This window comes from Notamacropus eugenii, chromosome 3, assembly GCF_028372415.1.
Source record: "Notamacropus eugenii isolate mMacEug1 chromosome 3, mMacEug1.pri_v2, whole genome shotgun sequence".
NCBI classification, from domain to species: domain Eukaryota; kingdom Metazoa; phylum Chordata; class Mammalia; order Diprotodontia; family Macropodidae; genus Notamacropus; species Notamacropus eugenii.
The window spans coordinates 260,184,275-260,202,017 of record NC_092874.1 but is presented as its reverse complement, the minus strand read 5'-3'; the positions used below and the strand labels follow the sequence as shown (position 1 = coordinate 260,202,017).

At 36.7% G+C, this 17,743-nt stretch overlaps 1 protein-coding gene across 1 annotated transcript in view; it reads right to left on the bottom strand.

Annotated features, from left to right (window-relative positions):
- The window catches only part of OTOGL (otogelin like), a 203,458-nt gene that overhangs the window by 101,159 nt on the left and 84,556 nt on the right, over positions 1–17,743 (bottom strand). Inside the window, exons 21-22 of the mRNA XM_072650594.1 lie at positions 16,499–16,606; positions 14,774–14,912 (exon numbers count right to left, since the gene is read on the bottom strand). Coding sequence (XP_072506695.1) covers positions 14,774–14,912; positions 16,499–16,606 — 247 coding nt within the window. The remainder of the gene's footprint in view (positions 1–14,773; positions 14,913–16,498; positions 16,607–17,743) is intronic.

Here is a 17,743-nt window from a genome sequence, read left to right as displayed (position 1 = left end):
GGACCCTTTAATAAAGTGACATTGGCTCAGAGTTCTGCCTCAGTCACTTTTATTGTAGGTTGGATAATTTTAATCCCCGTACCATCAAGGAATATACACATCAGCACCTGGGACTGAGCCTTAGCTTTTTCACCATAGTTATAGCTCTACACAAGGCATATATTATCTCAGTTTATCCTTTGCCTGTCACTGGGAATGTCAAGTAGCTCAGTGAGCCAGCTCCGTGGCATTGTGTATAGTTGGCTGGACTTGGACTCAGGAAGACTTGCATTCTAATCCTACCTCAAACACCAACAAGCTTTGTAACTCTGGCAGGTCAGTTAACTTCTCTTGGCCTCAATTTCTTCATCCATAAAATGGAGTTAATAGTGCAACCTACTTCACAGGATGGCTGTTAGGATCAAATGAGATACAAACCTTAAAGCACCCTATAAATGCTAGCTATTAATGAATGTTGATCCAAATCATCCTCTCCTATTTACTGATCACTGTGCTCTGCTATTCACATTTCTTCAGCTGTCTATGATTACCAAATGATTTCTTCAGAACTTTTGTTTCTTATGAAGCAATTTCTTTGTCAAGCACTGACTTGATTGTGAAAAAGAGAAGAATGAGGATCCTTAGAATGATTACCTGATGAGTCACTTGAAATCATCACCCATCATGCTTTCATATTTTGTATTCATCTAGCAGTGCACTTTCAAGAAATAATGGGAAAAAGTAATTCAGGGCTCTAAATTTAAAGGAAAAACATTTCAGGCTTTATTTTGCTACTCCACTTGGGAAGTTATTTAGAGGAATAGAGATGAAAAGTTGGGGGAAAGACTTTGTTGTTATTGAGTCACATCCAACTCTTTGTGATTCCATTTGGGGTTTTCTTGGCAAAGATACTGGAATGATTTGGCATGTTCTTCTCTAGCTCTTTGTATAGATGAGGAAACTGAGGTAAACAGAGCTCAGTGACTTGCCCAGGATAAGACAGCTTGTAAGTGTCTGAGGAAAGATTTGAACAGAGGAAGATGAATCTTCCTGATTCACAGCCCAGTGCTCTGGCTACTGCATCACCTACCTGCCCCCTCTCCATCTGTTACCATATTTGACGAGGTTCAATCTTGTCCATGCTAATGTTTATATTAAAGCATGGATGTGGAGGGTTGTATTGCTTAAAGGTTGCTACTCAGAAAGACTTGAGCTTGAATCCTTTCTCAGACACTTACTTGCTGTGTGAAAACCTAGATAGGTGACTTAACATTTCTGGGCCTCAGTTTCCACATCTGTAAAACAAAGATAATAGCTACCTCATAGAGTTGTTAGGAGGCTCAAATAAGACACTGTATCTAAAGTACTTTGCAAATTGCAAAGCATATATAAACAATAGTTATTATTATTAATTAGTATTTTTAGGCATAATACAATCTCTTATAATATAGCACATTAGGCAGATGACTTAAAATGGAATCATATTCCTTACGCATAACTTCCCTTCATTTCCTACTTGTATTGTCTTTCAAGTTGATATCAGGCTTTAGGGGGTGATGATTAAGATATTGCTAAGTAATATAATATATAAATCTGCAAAGCTAAAAATTAAAGGGAAATACCTATGAACAACCATTGTCAATCATAATTCTTTTTTTCCTAGAAATGAAAATGGTTGTGAATGATTTTCTGGACCCCACAAACTGAGAGCATGGGACAAATATTTTATGTTTCCAGATAAGAAGGTTTCCTTATTTGCTATAAAGTGAAATCCCCAGAAGAGGGATTTTAAAAGACTATAAAGGAATACTCCATGGGAATCTAGTCCAAGAGCCTGTCAATCATTTACGAATTGGTGATGGGGCCTAGGCAAAGGAAATGTTGCAAGGGATATGAGGCTAATTTCTTTGTGTTTTATTTGAATGATAGTCTAGAACAACTAAACATCTGCTTTTTTAATTTTCTGCCAGTGAAAACAATGGGATCATCCTATGAGCTTCAATTTCTCTAAATTCTTCATTGATAATCTAGTCAAGAAGGATTGGAAAATAGTGTTGTAACTGGAGTCAAAGGAGGCATGGGTCCAAATCCAAGATCTGCTTATTTGACTGTGTAGTCTTGGGTAAATTACATCTCTCAATGCCTCTGTGTCCTCATTTGTAAAGTGAGGGGATAGGACCATATGATTTCTAAAGTAATCTCATAATTATCAGCAGTGATTCTAGTGGGTATACGGAAAGGTAGAAATTAACAAGATTTAAAAAACATGGATTGGGAATAAGAAATAAAACAGTATGTAGAGCAAAGTAAATCAAAATGAGCTAAAAATACAAAGGAGCCATGTTAACAGAAAGGTAGGAGAGGAAAATAAATTACTCATCTAGACTACAGGAGAGTTGTTGTTCAGTTGACTCTTTGTGACAACTGGTCCATGGAGTTTTTCTGGTATAGATACTGGAGTTGATTTGCCATTTCCTTTTCCAGCTCATTTTACAGAAGAGGAAACTGAGGCAAGTAGGGTTAAGTGACTTGCCCAGGGTCACACAGGTAGTGTCTGAAGTCAAATTTGAACTCTGGTCTTTCTGACTCCAGGCTATCCACTGTGACACTTAGGTGTACCTAGGGTCAATTTCTTTTGGTTGGAAAAGGATTATCTACAGGACTTCTTAAATTTTTTTCTACTCTAGACCCCTTCAGCACTTCTTAAATTATGGGTCTTGATCACAGTTTAAGAAGCGCTAATAAGGTATGAATGTTCCAGACTGTGGTTGAAGTACTCTGGGGACTAATTATTCATTAAAGCATGAGATCCCTGAGGGCAGGGACTGTATAAATGTCAGCCCTTCATTCTTCTTTCTCCACACTTTTGATGATTGATTCACCAGTACCCTACAAACTGATCATGGCTATACAAGCTAGAATTTGAAACTAATTTATGCTTTGGTCTGGGCCCTCCCTTCTCCCTAAAGGCTCTTCTAACAGCCTGATTTCTGTAGGAATGGAGACTTAGGATTCAGAATCATTATACTCCCTATTGCCAACCACAATCAGATTTGGACCTATGATATACAGTTAGGATTTTGACAGAGGTTTGAGGAGAAGGCATTGTATTCCCGAGAAAGGGAAAAGTCAGAGAAGTGGGAAATCAACATTTAATGAAGTCTGTCCAGAGCACAAAAGAATAATCTATACATTGACTTCAGCTATGATGTGACTTCAACTGACTTCATCACCAAAGAGCAGCAAAATCTGTAGGAAATTCAGTGAGTGACGCTGTTGTTACTTTTTTAAAGTTCATGTAAATGATCAGGACCATGAGGCCATATTGTTGAGAGCTTTGAATATCAGACTAAGAGTGTACCTTTTGGTAGTGAGGAATCATTGAAAGATTTGGAGTAAGGAAATGAAATAATTAATCTAGATTAATACTAAACTATATTAATCTAGCTATGGTATGTAAAATGGATCAGAACAATAGAGAGTTTGGAGGAGGCAATGGGTTGAGAGGCTATTTCATTATTCCCTGGAAAAGATAGTGAAGGCCTAAATTTATAGTGGTAGTAACAGAAATGGGGGAAAAGAACATGGAAGCTAGATACATTGTAGAAATAGAACAGAAGCAAAAACTTCAATATAGGGATCCCATATATATTATATGAGCCCCCCCAAATATCAGCTCTGCCACTAGAATTTCCCAGGAAGAGATTTCAGAGGTCATCTATTCCAACCCTTCTTGTTACAATTCCTTGGGTCCTCAAGTCTTTGACAAATCAGGTCAGCAAGCATATTACTATGTATTAGTCACTGTGCTAAGTGCTAGGGATGCAAAGAAAGACAAAAACAGTCATGGAGTCCATCAAGCAGCTCACATTCTAAAGGGGGAGGGAGACTAAATGAAAATAATTTTATATACATAGTCAATAAGCTTTTTTTAAGCACTGTGTGCCTGCCCACAAATAAGGTAGGGGTAGCAATCATGATCTCATACAAAATGAAAGAAAAATAGACATAATTAAAAGAGATAATCAGGGAAACTATATTTTGCTAGATGGTACAATAAACAAGTAATATTTTAAAAATTTACAAATTTCTCTAAGGGCCTCATTTCTCAAATATATAGGGAACCGAGTCAAATTTATAAAAACAAGAGCCATTCCCCAATTTATAAATGGTCAAAGGATAGGAACAGGCAGTTTTCAGAAGAAGAAATTACAGCTACCTATAGTCATATGATAAAATGCTTTAATAGAGAAATTCAAATTAAAACAACTCTGAGGATGACAAATGCTGGAAGGGAAGAGATGAAATAGGTACACTAAAAAACTCTTAGTGGAGTTGTGAACTGGTCCAACTGGAGAACAATTTGGAGCTATGCCCAAAGGCCTATAAAATTGTATATAACCTTTGACCCAGCAATATCAACACTAGGTCAGTAGCACAAAAAGATAAAAAAACCAAGCAAAAAGATCTCTATGTGCAAAAATATTTATAGCAGCTCTTTTTGTGGTATCAAAGAATTAGAAGTTGAGAAGATGCTCATCATTTGGGGAACGGCAGGATAAGTTGTGGCATATGATTGTGATGGAGTACTATTATGCTATAAGAAATAAGGAAGGGGGTTGTTTCAGAACTATATTGCAAGACCTACATGAACTGATGCCAAGTGAAGTCAGAAGAAAGAGGAGAGCACTGTGCACAATAATAACAATTCTGTAATGATGAACAACTCTGAATGACTCGGCTACCTAGATCAACACAATGATCCAAGACAACTCCAAATGACTCATAATGGAAAATGCTATCTATATCTGGAAAAAGACCTGTGGCATCTAAATTCAGATTGAAGTATACTCTTTGCTCTCTCTTTTTTTTACATTTCTTCTTTCTCATGGTTTCTCCAATTGTTTCTAATTTTTCTTTGTATGCCTAATGTGAAAATATGCTTAATATGAATGTATATGTAGAGCATGTATCAGATTGCATGCTGTCTTGGTGGGGAAAGGAAGGAGAGGGAGAAAATTTGGAACTCAAAATCTTATGGAAGTGAATGGTGAAAACTAAAAATAAATGAATTAATTTGTAAAAAAAAAAAAATATTCCCTTTTCATTCATGGAAATAGATGGTGCCTATAAAATTTTGCATCAAGGTAAGCTGACAGGTAGTTTCTGTTATTGGTCAGGCTGAGCTCTGGTTGTGAGTGGCAGCCTGGAAGAACAGGGACATGACTGGATTCCAAACTTCAGATCCCTGGGAGGGAAGTCAGTCTGGAATAGCAGGGAATGGGAAAATTCAAATGTGAGGTTATCATTAGGGAGTAGGAAGAAGCCAGGACTCAAAAGACATGGAGAAATTCAGGGTGAGTACAGAAGAGGGTCCCAGTACAGCCTACAATGTCAGAAAGACTCATCTTAGGGTTTCCCACCGAATGTTTCTAAACTCACAAAATTTATGCAATGGGGTACCTCAAGCTCTCTGAATGAGTCCTGGAGCTCTTTCCATAAATTATCTCATTTGATTCTGAACTACTATGTCAGTAAGTTCTTCACCTAACTTTCTTATAGCCCAGCCTCAGTATAAGAAAGAAACTATATATTTGAGATTAAAGGCATTTCAAGGGGGGGAGAATAAGATAGAGAAATTAAAAATGAACATGTGAGCACCCTCAGCAAGACATGAACTATCCCAAATGTCAGATCCAGAAAATTGTTAGAATCAAAAATGTAGACTTGAAAGGACTTTTGAGGTCAGCTACTCCATCCTCCATCTACCTCACCTTTACAGATGAGGAAACTAAGGCTAACAGAAATTAAATGATCAAGGTCATATAATATAAAGGACAGTCAGGATTTAAACTCAGCTCCTCTAACTCTAAAAAGTATTTTCTGCTATGCCATCCTGTTTTAAAATAGACATAAGATGAAGAATTCAAAGACTCATTAGAAGACTTAGATGAATTGATGAAAAGTGAAGTAAGCAAAACCAGGAAAGCAATAAACTGAAGTACTGCAAGAATGTAAATGGAAAGAATCGCTACAACAAAGAGAACACGAGTGTTGTGTAATTATAAATAACAAAGCTTGGCCACAAAGGAAGGGATGAGAAAATGAACTTCCCTTCCTTCTTTGCAAAGGTGGAGGGCTATCAGAATTAAATGAAGTGGTCAATGTCATTTAATCACCTCTCTTTTGTTCTTTTCAAGAAATATTTGCTCTCTGTAGAGAAGGGGGGGGGGAGGGTTGACTTGGGAATGGATGTAATATGAAAAGAAAAGATACCAATACCAATTCCAAAAACAATGTTTAAAAGGAGATGAGTATATCTAGAGTTATGAATGTGGAAATGAGAGGAAAAAGAAGCCTTTTTTCCCCTTTTACTAAGAGCATAAAATACACCTACTAAAAGAGAGGTTCCCTATACCAGTTATAAAAAATAATGCCCATAAATTTGATGACTAGATGTTGAACAGGAAGAGATGTGACATCTATTTAAAATGGTGTAACCTAGTCTTAAGGAGAGGATGTGGAACTTGTAATCTGGAAGAAGGAAGTGAGATGGTTGACAAGGGAGAAATAATAAAACTTTTTCTATTCACAAAATGGATTCTGGTTCCTGAGAAGTACCAAGTAAAAAGAAAGGGGCTGGCAATAATCCTAACTTTTTTTCCAAAGAAATACTGATGATCCCACAGCGTGACCAGAAAAAAAGTGAAGGCTCTTTGCCATGGGAAAAAACTCAGCTGCTGAAGTGATCAGACAACAAAATGCGATTGGAGAAAAATCAAAACAGAAAAGATCCAAGCAGTGAGAAATTGACCATGCAGCCGGATTATATTTCAAAACCCAGAAAAACATGTTGCATTTCTTAAGTTGAATTTATCTCTGGTATGAAATCATTATCATTCTGCAAGGCCAAAGACAATATTTTTGATTTGCCATATGTTGTTTGACTGAATTGTCCTGCGAAAAAATACCACACACTGCTTCTTATGCTTCTTAGTAAAAGTCAGATTTTTGCAAAACAATAATCCAATAAACTGTCATTTAGAACTATAGAAAAGGGAAGAGTTCATGACCAAACAAAGGATAGAAAAGATAATGTAAGACAAAGCATACAATTTTGATTATATAAAATCAAAAAGACTTTGCACAAACAAAATCAACCCATTTAAAATTAGGATGGAAAAAGATACTGAGGATAAAAATATCTTTGTAGCAAATTTTTCTGGTAAAGGTCTCCTATCCAAAATATAAAAGGAACTAATTCAAATTTATAATAATAACAGTCATTTCATGAATAAATAAAATGATCAAATGAACAGTCAGTTTTCAAAAGAAGCTATCCATACAATTAACAGCCATGTGAAAAAAAATATTCCTATCACTAATAATTAGGGAAATGCAAATTAGCAACTATGATGTTCCATCTCACACATCAGATTGGCAAAATAACATTAAAGGAAAATGATAAATTTTGGAAGAGCTGTGGGAAACCAGACATATTAATGTTACCAGAGTTCTATCCCCAAGAGTCACTAAACTACATAAATATATGTATATATACATATACATATACATATATGTCCTTTGACCCAGCAATATCTCTAGTAAGCCTATACCCCTAAAGAGATGAAAAAAGAGAAGGACAAAAAGCTCTGCCTAAAAAAAAAGAAGTGAAAAGAAAAGCCAGAAGAAATTACAAGCAATAAGGCTTGGAAGTAACATGTTGAATTTGTTATTTACTTAAAAAAAGAAGAAGGAAAACATATTAGAGATTCAAAGTTCTATGTTCAGTCCTCTGTTCTACAATGTCCCAGGAAATGACCACTTTATTTGGTGTTTATGAAGTTCAGAATACAAAATGATACAACAAAGCATTTACAAGTAATAATTCAGTGGGGTAACTATAAATTATTTTAATAGTATATTTTCAAGTATTTTTAGTGCTATAAACTAAAATTCAATAAAACCGAACTTCAGAAGCTTATTTGTCCTAATCAAGTTCCTCCCCCCCCCCCCCCCCCCCCCCGCCACACACACCTTAAAAAGTGACATAAAATACGCATAACTGAGCACATTGTTTGGATCTCTCCTTTGCCTCCTTCATTTGCTCCTTGTATTACTTTTATCTGGGTGGGTGTCCCAGGGACTGGCTCATTTTTTGTCTCTCTTTTCATACACACATACACACACACACACACACACACACACACTTTGTCCAAATCATGAGTATAACTGTAGCATCATTGCTGAGTGTATTATCAATTGTTGAATGTTCATGGTCTGATCCCTTATATCCCTTCACTCCACATCCTACCAACTTTCTGGACCAAAGTCCTTCTCTTTGACCACCATTCCCTTATGTGTCTTTTTTTGCCCCTGATCAGAAATTAAGTTCTTTGAGGGCAGGAATTTCCTTTGCTTTTGTATTTGGATCGCCAGTGCTTAGCACAGTACTTGGCAGAAGCCCTTGAAATATTTTTTTTATTCATTCATTCCTTGGTTTCTTACATCAGCATCTTTAGAAATTTGCCTGGGGCCCTTAGAAATGAAAAGACTTGCCTATCGTCATAGAATCAATTATGCAGCGGAAGTGAGACTTGAACCGGGATCCTTGGAACTCTTAAGCTATCCTAGCTATCATTCAACAAGTTTTTCTTAAGTACTTACTATGGGCCAGGCTTTGGGGATACAAGAACAATGAATGAAAAGTCCCTACCAGCTTACATTCTGAAGAAGCCAAGTATATATGGAAACATAGGCAGAATAATTATGAGGCAAATAAATACAAGGTAGTTCAAGAAGGTGGATGCTAGCAGGCAAGGAGTTCAAGAATGACTTCAGGAAGAAGACTATATGTGAGCTGTAGCCTGAAGAAAGACTATGTATGGTTGCCTATTGTAGACCCTTAATGAATGTTTGTTGAACTGAAAAGAGTGCACAAATTTCTCCTTTAACGTTCTTCGTGCTTGTCTCTCCTTAAGTGGAACATGCTGACAGAACTTAATTACATAAATTGAATTGGGAAACCAAATTTCCTAACGCAGCGAAAGGAAGAATGAATGTTTCCTTTTCCATGCTTCCTCAAATCCAGGCATGTGCAACTTATTAAATTTGGAAACTAAGCATGAAATAAACATCTGAACAGAAGGAGATGGTGGAAAATTCAAGTGGGAAGCAGGGAGTCAGATAAAGAGAGGCTAACAGTTTCTGCCAGCAGAGCAAATTGGCACCGTTGAATCACATCACCAATAAGAAAACACAGTTGCAGGTCGATTCGGCATTAAACTATTTCTATTCTGCCAGAGATGGAAGCTCATGCAAATATCTCCTTGAAATATTTTCTACAGTAAGACAAAGGCTCTGTTTGAAAACACACCGAAGAATGTGGTGTGTGTGTGTGTGTTGGTGTGTGTGTGTGTGTATGTGTGTGTCTGTGGTTTTTACACAGCCAAAGTAAGGAAGAGATTGGAAACGAGTCCAACTGGTAGCCTAATTCAGAATCACAGAACTCAAGTATTGTAATGAAATTCAGCAGCCATCTAGGTCAATCTATACATGAAAAAGAATACCTCTACAAGACTGGCTCTAAAATAGGAAAGATTTGAACTCAAATCCCACCTCTGACATCTGCAAGTGTGACCTTGGGCAAATGACAACCTCTGATCCTCAGTTATTTCATCTTTGGCTCTCATAAGACCTTCTCCACATGGTTCATAAAAGATTTAGAAGAGCTAAAGGAGACTTCTGATAGACTCTTGCGGTCCTGAATTGGCAGCTATCAAACTCACTGGTTCAATAAGATACAGATAAGCATGGCAGAATATGTTAGCTCCTTTAGAAGAAAAGAAAAAAGCATTTATTAAGCACCTACTATGTTCCAGACACTGTGTTAGGCATTTTGCAAAAACAAACAAACAAAAAAATCCTTTCATCATTTGAACTTTGCAACATCTCTTGGAGGAAAGTGCAATTATTATCCTATTTTATAGGAAAATGAGGCAGATAGAGATTAAGTGACTTGCCTAGGGTTAGATAAATAGTAAGCTGTTACTATTTGATCACCTCAGTCATGTCCAGCTCTTTATGACCCAATTTAGTGTTTTCTTGGCAGAGATATTAGAGTGGTTTGCAATTTCCTATAACAGCTCGTTCTACAGAGGAGGAAACTAAGGCAAACTGGGTTAAGTGACTTGCCCAGGGTCACATAGCTAATAAGCATCCGGGGCTGTATTTGGACTCAAGAAGATGAGTCTTCCTAAATTCAGGACTAGCAGTCTACTTACTGCACCACCTAGTTGCCCACTAGTAAGTCTCTGAGGTAAATTTGAACTAGGATCTTCCTGACTATTCAACTCTACCCTAAATCAAGATTTGTTTTACAATAACATTTTAAGCCAAGATTTGTTCTAGGATAAAACTGCCCTGACTACTCAATTTTAAGAACACTTATTTCTAAGCTTGTTCATATAGTGCATTAGCCCAGGAAGAAGTAACCTACTCACACTTCTCTATCCATATATCCACAGAGAGCTCCACCTCCACCTAAGCTGTACTTAAAACTATTACAATCCCTCCTGTACTCTACATGAGGATCTACTAGGAGACTAACACTGGACATGGATACTCATGTAAATCCATCCAATTCCTAGTCTGTTCCACTGTGTAATTTGCCAGCTTGGAGGGAAGGTGCAAAAGGGAGGAAGAAGACAAAGGGGGAGGACAGTACTAAGTATAACACTCCCCCATTGCTCGAAGTTTGGCCACATTTGCTTTATGCTTTGCCACCTCCACATGTTGCTTCCATGAACTTACTCTATACAGACCTCCTCACCTTTGACACTTCTTCTTTCAGACTGAACTCACTGATTCCTTCCTATGAATTAGTTTGCCTGTGAAATCTATGTTTTGACTTCATCTTAGCCCAGTTTTCTATTTACCCACTTTTGTCTCAGCATGAACCCTGTCTTTCCTCCTCTCCTGCCTCAGGTGTCTTCTCTCTCCAAACTTATTCATTTCAGTCATCCCCAACGACCTCCCCCAACCCTTTAACTCTCTCCATATAGGAGAATAGATCTAATCAGGATTTATGATTTGAGTGGGATTGGAATATTCTCAGTATGTAATGCTTGTTGATAGATGAATCTGGTATTTCCTCCTCAGATCTCTCCCTGCTATAATCAGTCCTCTATGCAGCCACCAAAAGGATTTTTGCAAACTACAGAAGGACCACATCACCACCATTCACCACTTCACTCAGTAAGCTCCAGAGTCTCTCTATTTCTTTCAGGATCAAATATAAATGCTTCTATTTGCCATTTATAACTCTTCAGAAATTGGTCCCTTCCTCAATTTCCAGCATTTTTGCACATTATTCCCCATTGCACACTCCATGGTCCAGCCTTACTGACCCCTTTGTTATTCCTCATATTTGATTTCCATCTCCCATCTCCATACTTTTGCATCTGATGTGTTCCATGATCACATATTCGTCCCCCTCACCTCCTTCTCTTAGAAAGTCAAAAACACGGTCCCCACTCTCAAAGAACTCACATCCTAAAGTGGGAAATACTTTAAAAGTACATATACAAGACATATAGATTATATATATTCAATATAAGTGAAAGATACTGTGGCTTCATTAACCTCCCTATAACCAGCTTTGACATTGTAGTGTAGTTACTAAGATCCTGTCCTCTCGACCTTTTCCTGTTTCCAACCTGTGAGACTACAAGCCTAGGTAACTACCAATGTCTGATTTCTCTGCTTGTTCTGTTCTGGAGATGTTGAGGAAATCACCAGATAAAACAGATTTTCACCCAAGGACAGACCTTGACCACTGCTTGTCAATCCTTCTAATCCCTCATATATCATTTCCTACAGTGCTCATTCCAAACCATTCGTTCTGTCCTCCCTCTTCCTACTTTACTGCCAACCACCTCACCAGACATCATCGAGGAAAAGGGAGGGTAGAATTTCATGGAGTGAGCTTTCTGTAGGGTCAAGTACCATAGGAGATCTAGGGACTTCAACATAGAGGTCAAGGAGGACCAGGATGGAGGAAAGGGTCTGATTTGGTAAGAAAGAAATCCTTAGTTATCTCTGAGGGGGGAGTTTCAGCAGAGCCATAAAATTTCAGGATTTTATCTGCTCTTATGCGTGTTCTTAATTTAAGGTCCAGGCCTTGAAAGAAGACTCAACAGTCTAATATTGCACTCCTCTTTGCTAAAACAAAGCTTGTTCTGAGTAGAACAAGTACACACAGTACACTTTCATCACCTGTGTCTTGGATGAAAAGCAAAAGGCAGCTTGCCATATTCCTTCATTATGTGACTGCCAGATAGCTTCTTGAACTTTAGAACTCCACCATTCACAGTGGCTCATTTTACAAGAAACTCAAAATCACTCACAATGAAGCACCAAAGGAAAAAAAAAAGCCAGGTTGATTGAAAGAGAGCCTTAACATGAGCTTTAGTAGAGAGTGAGAGGTTATAGGTTTTAACACTCACTTTTCAGTTAATTGCAGTCATTTTAAAATGGGAATAATTAGCATATTTATGTGATGATACACTCAAAATACAGTTCAAAAAAGTTCTTTAATAACACAAAGGACCATAATCAGAAACCATTCAGTTTCTCAGAAGTTCAATACATGGTTACATTGGTGGAGGTTAGGAGCTTATTATTATTGTATTGACATATATGTCACTTTCTTCAGCATAAATTTCTCATTTATAAATTGAATTATCAAGGTCAAAAATGTTGTAAATAAGATAAAGGTCTTTTAGTAATTCAACAGAATTTGCATTTCAAGAATTATATAGTATTTCTTCAAATACGTGACCTTGCAATTCAAACAATCTGTATTGGTTACTGATTGCCCATATTGGCATTTCTATAATATTATAATAACAGTAATTGGCATTTACGTAACACTTTAAGGTTTGCAAAGCACTTTACAAATATTATCTCATTTTATGCTCACAGCAACCCTGGGAGGTGGGTGCTGTTATCATTCCCATTTTAGAGCTGAGGATATTGAGTCAGACAGAGGTTAAATGATTTGCCCAGCTAGCAAGAGTCTGAGGCTGGGATTGAATTCAAATCTTCTTGACTATAAGCCCTGTCCTCTATACTGTGCTACTGTGCTACCTAAAAAATTCATACATCTCTAGAATTTTTTTTTTACATGAAGAATAAGTTGTAGACCATTTGCCAATCTATACCACTAGAGGGAATTCCCACACTGGAGTTCCCCACACTGATAAAATTACAGTGTTGGATCCTTTCCCCAAAAATGGTTTCCATAGCTCATAAAAGAGATATTCCCTGTTTTATATCCTTAAAAGAGAGCCACTTTGTAAGGATTTTCAAGGATCAAAAAATATTTTATATTTTTACCTTACCACATCTGAACTTTACAATAACTTTTTGAAGTAGGCATTATTATCTGAATTTTACAAATGAAGAGACAGGTTCAAGGAAACTGAATGACTTACCCATTGCCACAGAGCTATTAAGTTTGAGAAGCAGTATTTGAAAGTCTTCATAATTCTAAATCCACTATGCTTACATATTTGCATCATTATTTACACACCCAAATCCAAGACTCCAAAACAAAAAAGTACTGATATATTTTGTTTTGAGAGTCTGGCATAGGAAAGAGAGGGTCACTCTTGGAGTCAAGAAGATACCGTCTTTGTTCCTACCTCTAACATATATTGGTCCCAGAATCCCTGTAAAAGTTACTTGATGTCTCAGTATCCCAGGTAATTCTCTAAGAACCTAAGATGCTGATCTGAATTAGTAATGAGAGTTTCCTCTTTGTAAGTTCCTTACACCAATTAAATCAAGTACACACACACATATGTATATATATAAATATATATCTATCTGTATCTATATGTATGCATATATGTATATGTACATATATTCATATATGAATTGGTATATGAATATATATCATATTATACATATATAGATATATTGCATGTTCAATACATACATATGTGTATATACAACTACATATGTATATGTATATAGATATATACATAGATATTATATGTATATATGCATGCATGCATGCATGCATACATATAGATAAATGGATATGTGTATTATGTATACATGTATATATTATATGAGAGCATGTTTGTGTACATGTGCACTTGCCCATGTGTACATGTGTTGTATGTACACCTGTGCACATTTATGCACACACATATATTCCAGACCTATGATTCAAGATGTATAGAAACAAATTCTGATTCAAATACACATTGAATCTGAGATTTTACTGGTATAGGAAACTCCCAAATAAGGAAACTCCCTCTACCAAAGCAGGCTGCCATTTTCCCTGCAATTTACAACATTAAAGAGTTGTCTCGATTTAACACTGAGAGGTGTCAGAGGTGGAAAATGAACTCAGATCTTCCTGATTGCAAAGCCAGCTCTCTACCCACTATACCCTACTGTCCTTGTTATAGAGAAGTATGTATCTCCCAATCATATACATATATATGTATGTATATTTCTATCTTTTAAAAAAGTTTCTTTATTTCATGCTTTTAATCATGTCAGCCCAAGAAAGAATTCATCCATTATTCAAGACCTACTTATTCTTACATTGTAAACATAATTAGACATAAAAATGTATCTGGGAAATTGACTCACAACTGTTACCTCATTCTGCAGACTTTGCTCACAACATTTAAACTGGCTGTGGACTTAGAGTTCTCATTTCCTGGAAGAGGAATTTTACACAAATATAAACACAGAAGAACAATCGTTGACATACCTTGACCAGAAAAGCTTGGCAATCACTGACATAGTCAAATTCCAGTCCATCAAAGGAATGGTAATGACGGTCCCCATAAACTGTGCACACTGCAGGGCATGGGTAATAAGTACAATTGAACATCCCTCGCCGGCAAACACTACAAGAATGATAATGTTACTGACCTTCCAAAGAAGCTTTCTCATTGTTAGTTTCTTTCAATCAGTACAAACATTAGTGCTTTAGTTAAAGTCTATTTTCTAAGCCACCCAACCTTTACAGTAGTCACAGTGTTTACCATACAGATGAATCAATAAGAATCAGAATTAACTTTAGGGATGATGCATTTGTTACACAGAAAACTAAGTGAGAGAACCAAGAATTAAACATAGTCCTAAGAGTCAGAAGATAGTTCACATTTCTTCAATGCTTGAAGTATCTGTGATTTCATTAATGTGAGAACTCCCTCCACTAGAAGTAATCACAACTGGTTTCAGGAGATCCTGTGGTTGACATATTTTCCCCACTCTCCACTCTGTCACCTGGTAGTGAGACACTGTAAACTGAGCTAAGCTAATGCTCCTACAAGAGACATTGTCATAAGTATCCAGACCCATACTGGACTGGTTGTTAGATGACAGACATCATTCCATCCAAACTCAAAGTCTTTCCAGACTGGTAGAACTTTTAAGAGAATGTTATCTGCTGGAATAGTCTTCACGGGCCTAACACTATCATGTTACAAGGAGGGATCAGAGTAGCAATTTTTAAAATTTGCTTTTTATCATGAACTTAAAAATCATAAAACATGAATATTTCAATATATAAAGAAGCGCAAAAAGGAGGGTTATAAATGAAACTGTAAACTTCTGAAATATGCAGGGCTATTCTAAATAAATAATAAATTTGATATGGGGAGAGATAAAGTGTTATATAGTGGATGCTGAGTGGAGGGAAGCCAGGATGACCTGTATTTAAGTCCCACAGTCAACACAGACGACCTGTGTAGTATAGGCAATCCAGGGCAAGACACCAAATCTCTCAGTGCCCCAGGTAGCTTTCTAAGACTGTAAGTCACAGGAAAGATACTTGCCTTGGAAGAAGGACTTTCTTCACCTCAAAGTTTCCTATACCAAATGAAATAGAGGTCTGATTTCAATCCCTACAAACTAGAAATAAAGTTCCTAAAATGGCTCTGCAAGTGTGCCCTGAAACTTCTTTCGTAAAATGTTTCATTTATGTTTCCTTAACACTATTTCCTTTTTTAGTAAATTTATTCATACCTGGTACATGTTCTTATTTACAATCTCCAAATCTTTACCCAGATTTTGAAAGTCATTCTACTTTAGAAAAAATCTCTTTAAAATTGTCTTAAGGTAATTTTTCCCTTTACAAAAAAAAATGGAAAACCTGACAAGAAATATTATGTTGTGCTATTTCTATTCAACTATGATAGTTACTGGTAAGCTTGATACTTTTCTCCAAGCAATATCTGGATTTATAATCGTCCACCCTTTTGTCATAGACTAAACAAATGAGTAGGTGAATAATACAGTGATTTCCTTTTCACTTCCTAGAACCTTCTACTTCCATTTAATCAGTAGGTTTGGAGAAGGGACCCTAGACATACTGGCATCTCCTTTGGTAGATGAGAAGACATCGGTCAGAATCAGTAACTTTCAGTCAGAGATTGCTGCCAACCGAAACGTTTAATCAAACCACAGGGAAATCATTGAAACTCATTACCAGGTATAACAAGGTGTAGAAATCACTTCTCCCGAGAGGTATTCCCAGTCCTTCCAGAGGCACGGACAGCTCTCAGGAACATAGCATTTTCCTTTGTGTTCTGCCATACTTCAAAGTGAAGAAACAAAAGCTATTTAGTGAAAAATACTAATTTAAGTGAAAAGTACAAGGAAATATCCAAGCAACAGAACATTCTCAGCTTCAATATTAACAAAATAGCATATTGTCATGACTACACATTTATATGTATGTGTAGGTGTGGATGATGATGCTACAAAACACCGACACTATAATTACAATCCATCAAAACACAAACTCTTGGATTAAGCTGAGGTGTGTGCAAACAGAGAGGCAATATGGTATAGAGAAAGGGTTGGAATTATGGACACCTGAGTTCAAATCTGTATGACCTTGGGCAAGTCATTGTACCACACCATATCTCTAGGACTCAGTTTCCTCATTTATAAAAGAAAAATTTGAATGAGATAACCTCTTCAGTCCCTTAGGGCTCTAAATCTTGTGAACATCTTGTGAACATTCACACAAAGGAAAAAGTCTATTTCCAATTATGGCTCTTAAAAAAAGTCATTCTGCCGTACCTGACTATATAAAAGCAATATATTAAAAATTGATAAGACTCTTAGACACCCCAAACCATAAGATATGCATGAGAAATAATTGGTCTTCTCATTTTAGAAATTCCAAGTCCTGTGAAATGAAATGAAGAAACATGGTATAGTGTTAAGATCTCTATATTTGGGGATCAGAGAACCTGAGGCTGAATCTCAGCTCTTATATTTACAATATATATGACCTTGTGTTATCAAAGAATTCAGATATAGAAAGAAGACAGGGTAGACATGCGGCAAGAACAAGGAATAACAGGTGGACAACCATTATACTCCATTGGTACTCTTGTGATGTTGGGAGAAAGTAAGGAAAGCCATCAGCACACTGAATGAACCAACCCATGTAGTTAGCCTGTTTGGGGAAAATATGAACAAGATGCTATATGGGATGGGCAGGCATGGATGAATTAGCTAGGTTGTAATCTGAATCAATAGAGGGAACTCACTAATCTGTAAGATCACAGATTCTTCTGAATATTTGAGAATTACTTTTTATTTAACATGCCTCAACTTCACTTTGCTTATCTGTGAAGTGAAAAGGCTGGACTAAATAACCAAGAACACTTTCAGTTCTGAATCTATGGTGTTTGAAAGTTACAAATTAATAAAACATCCA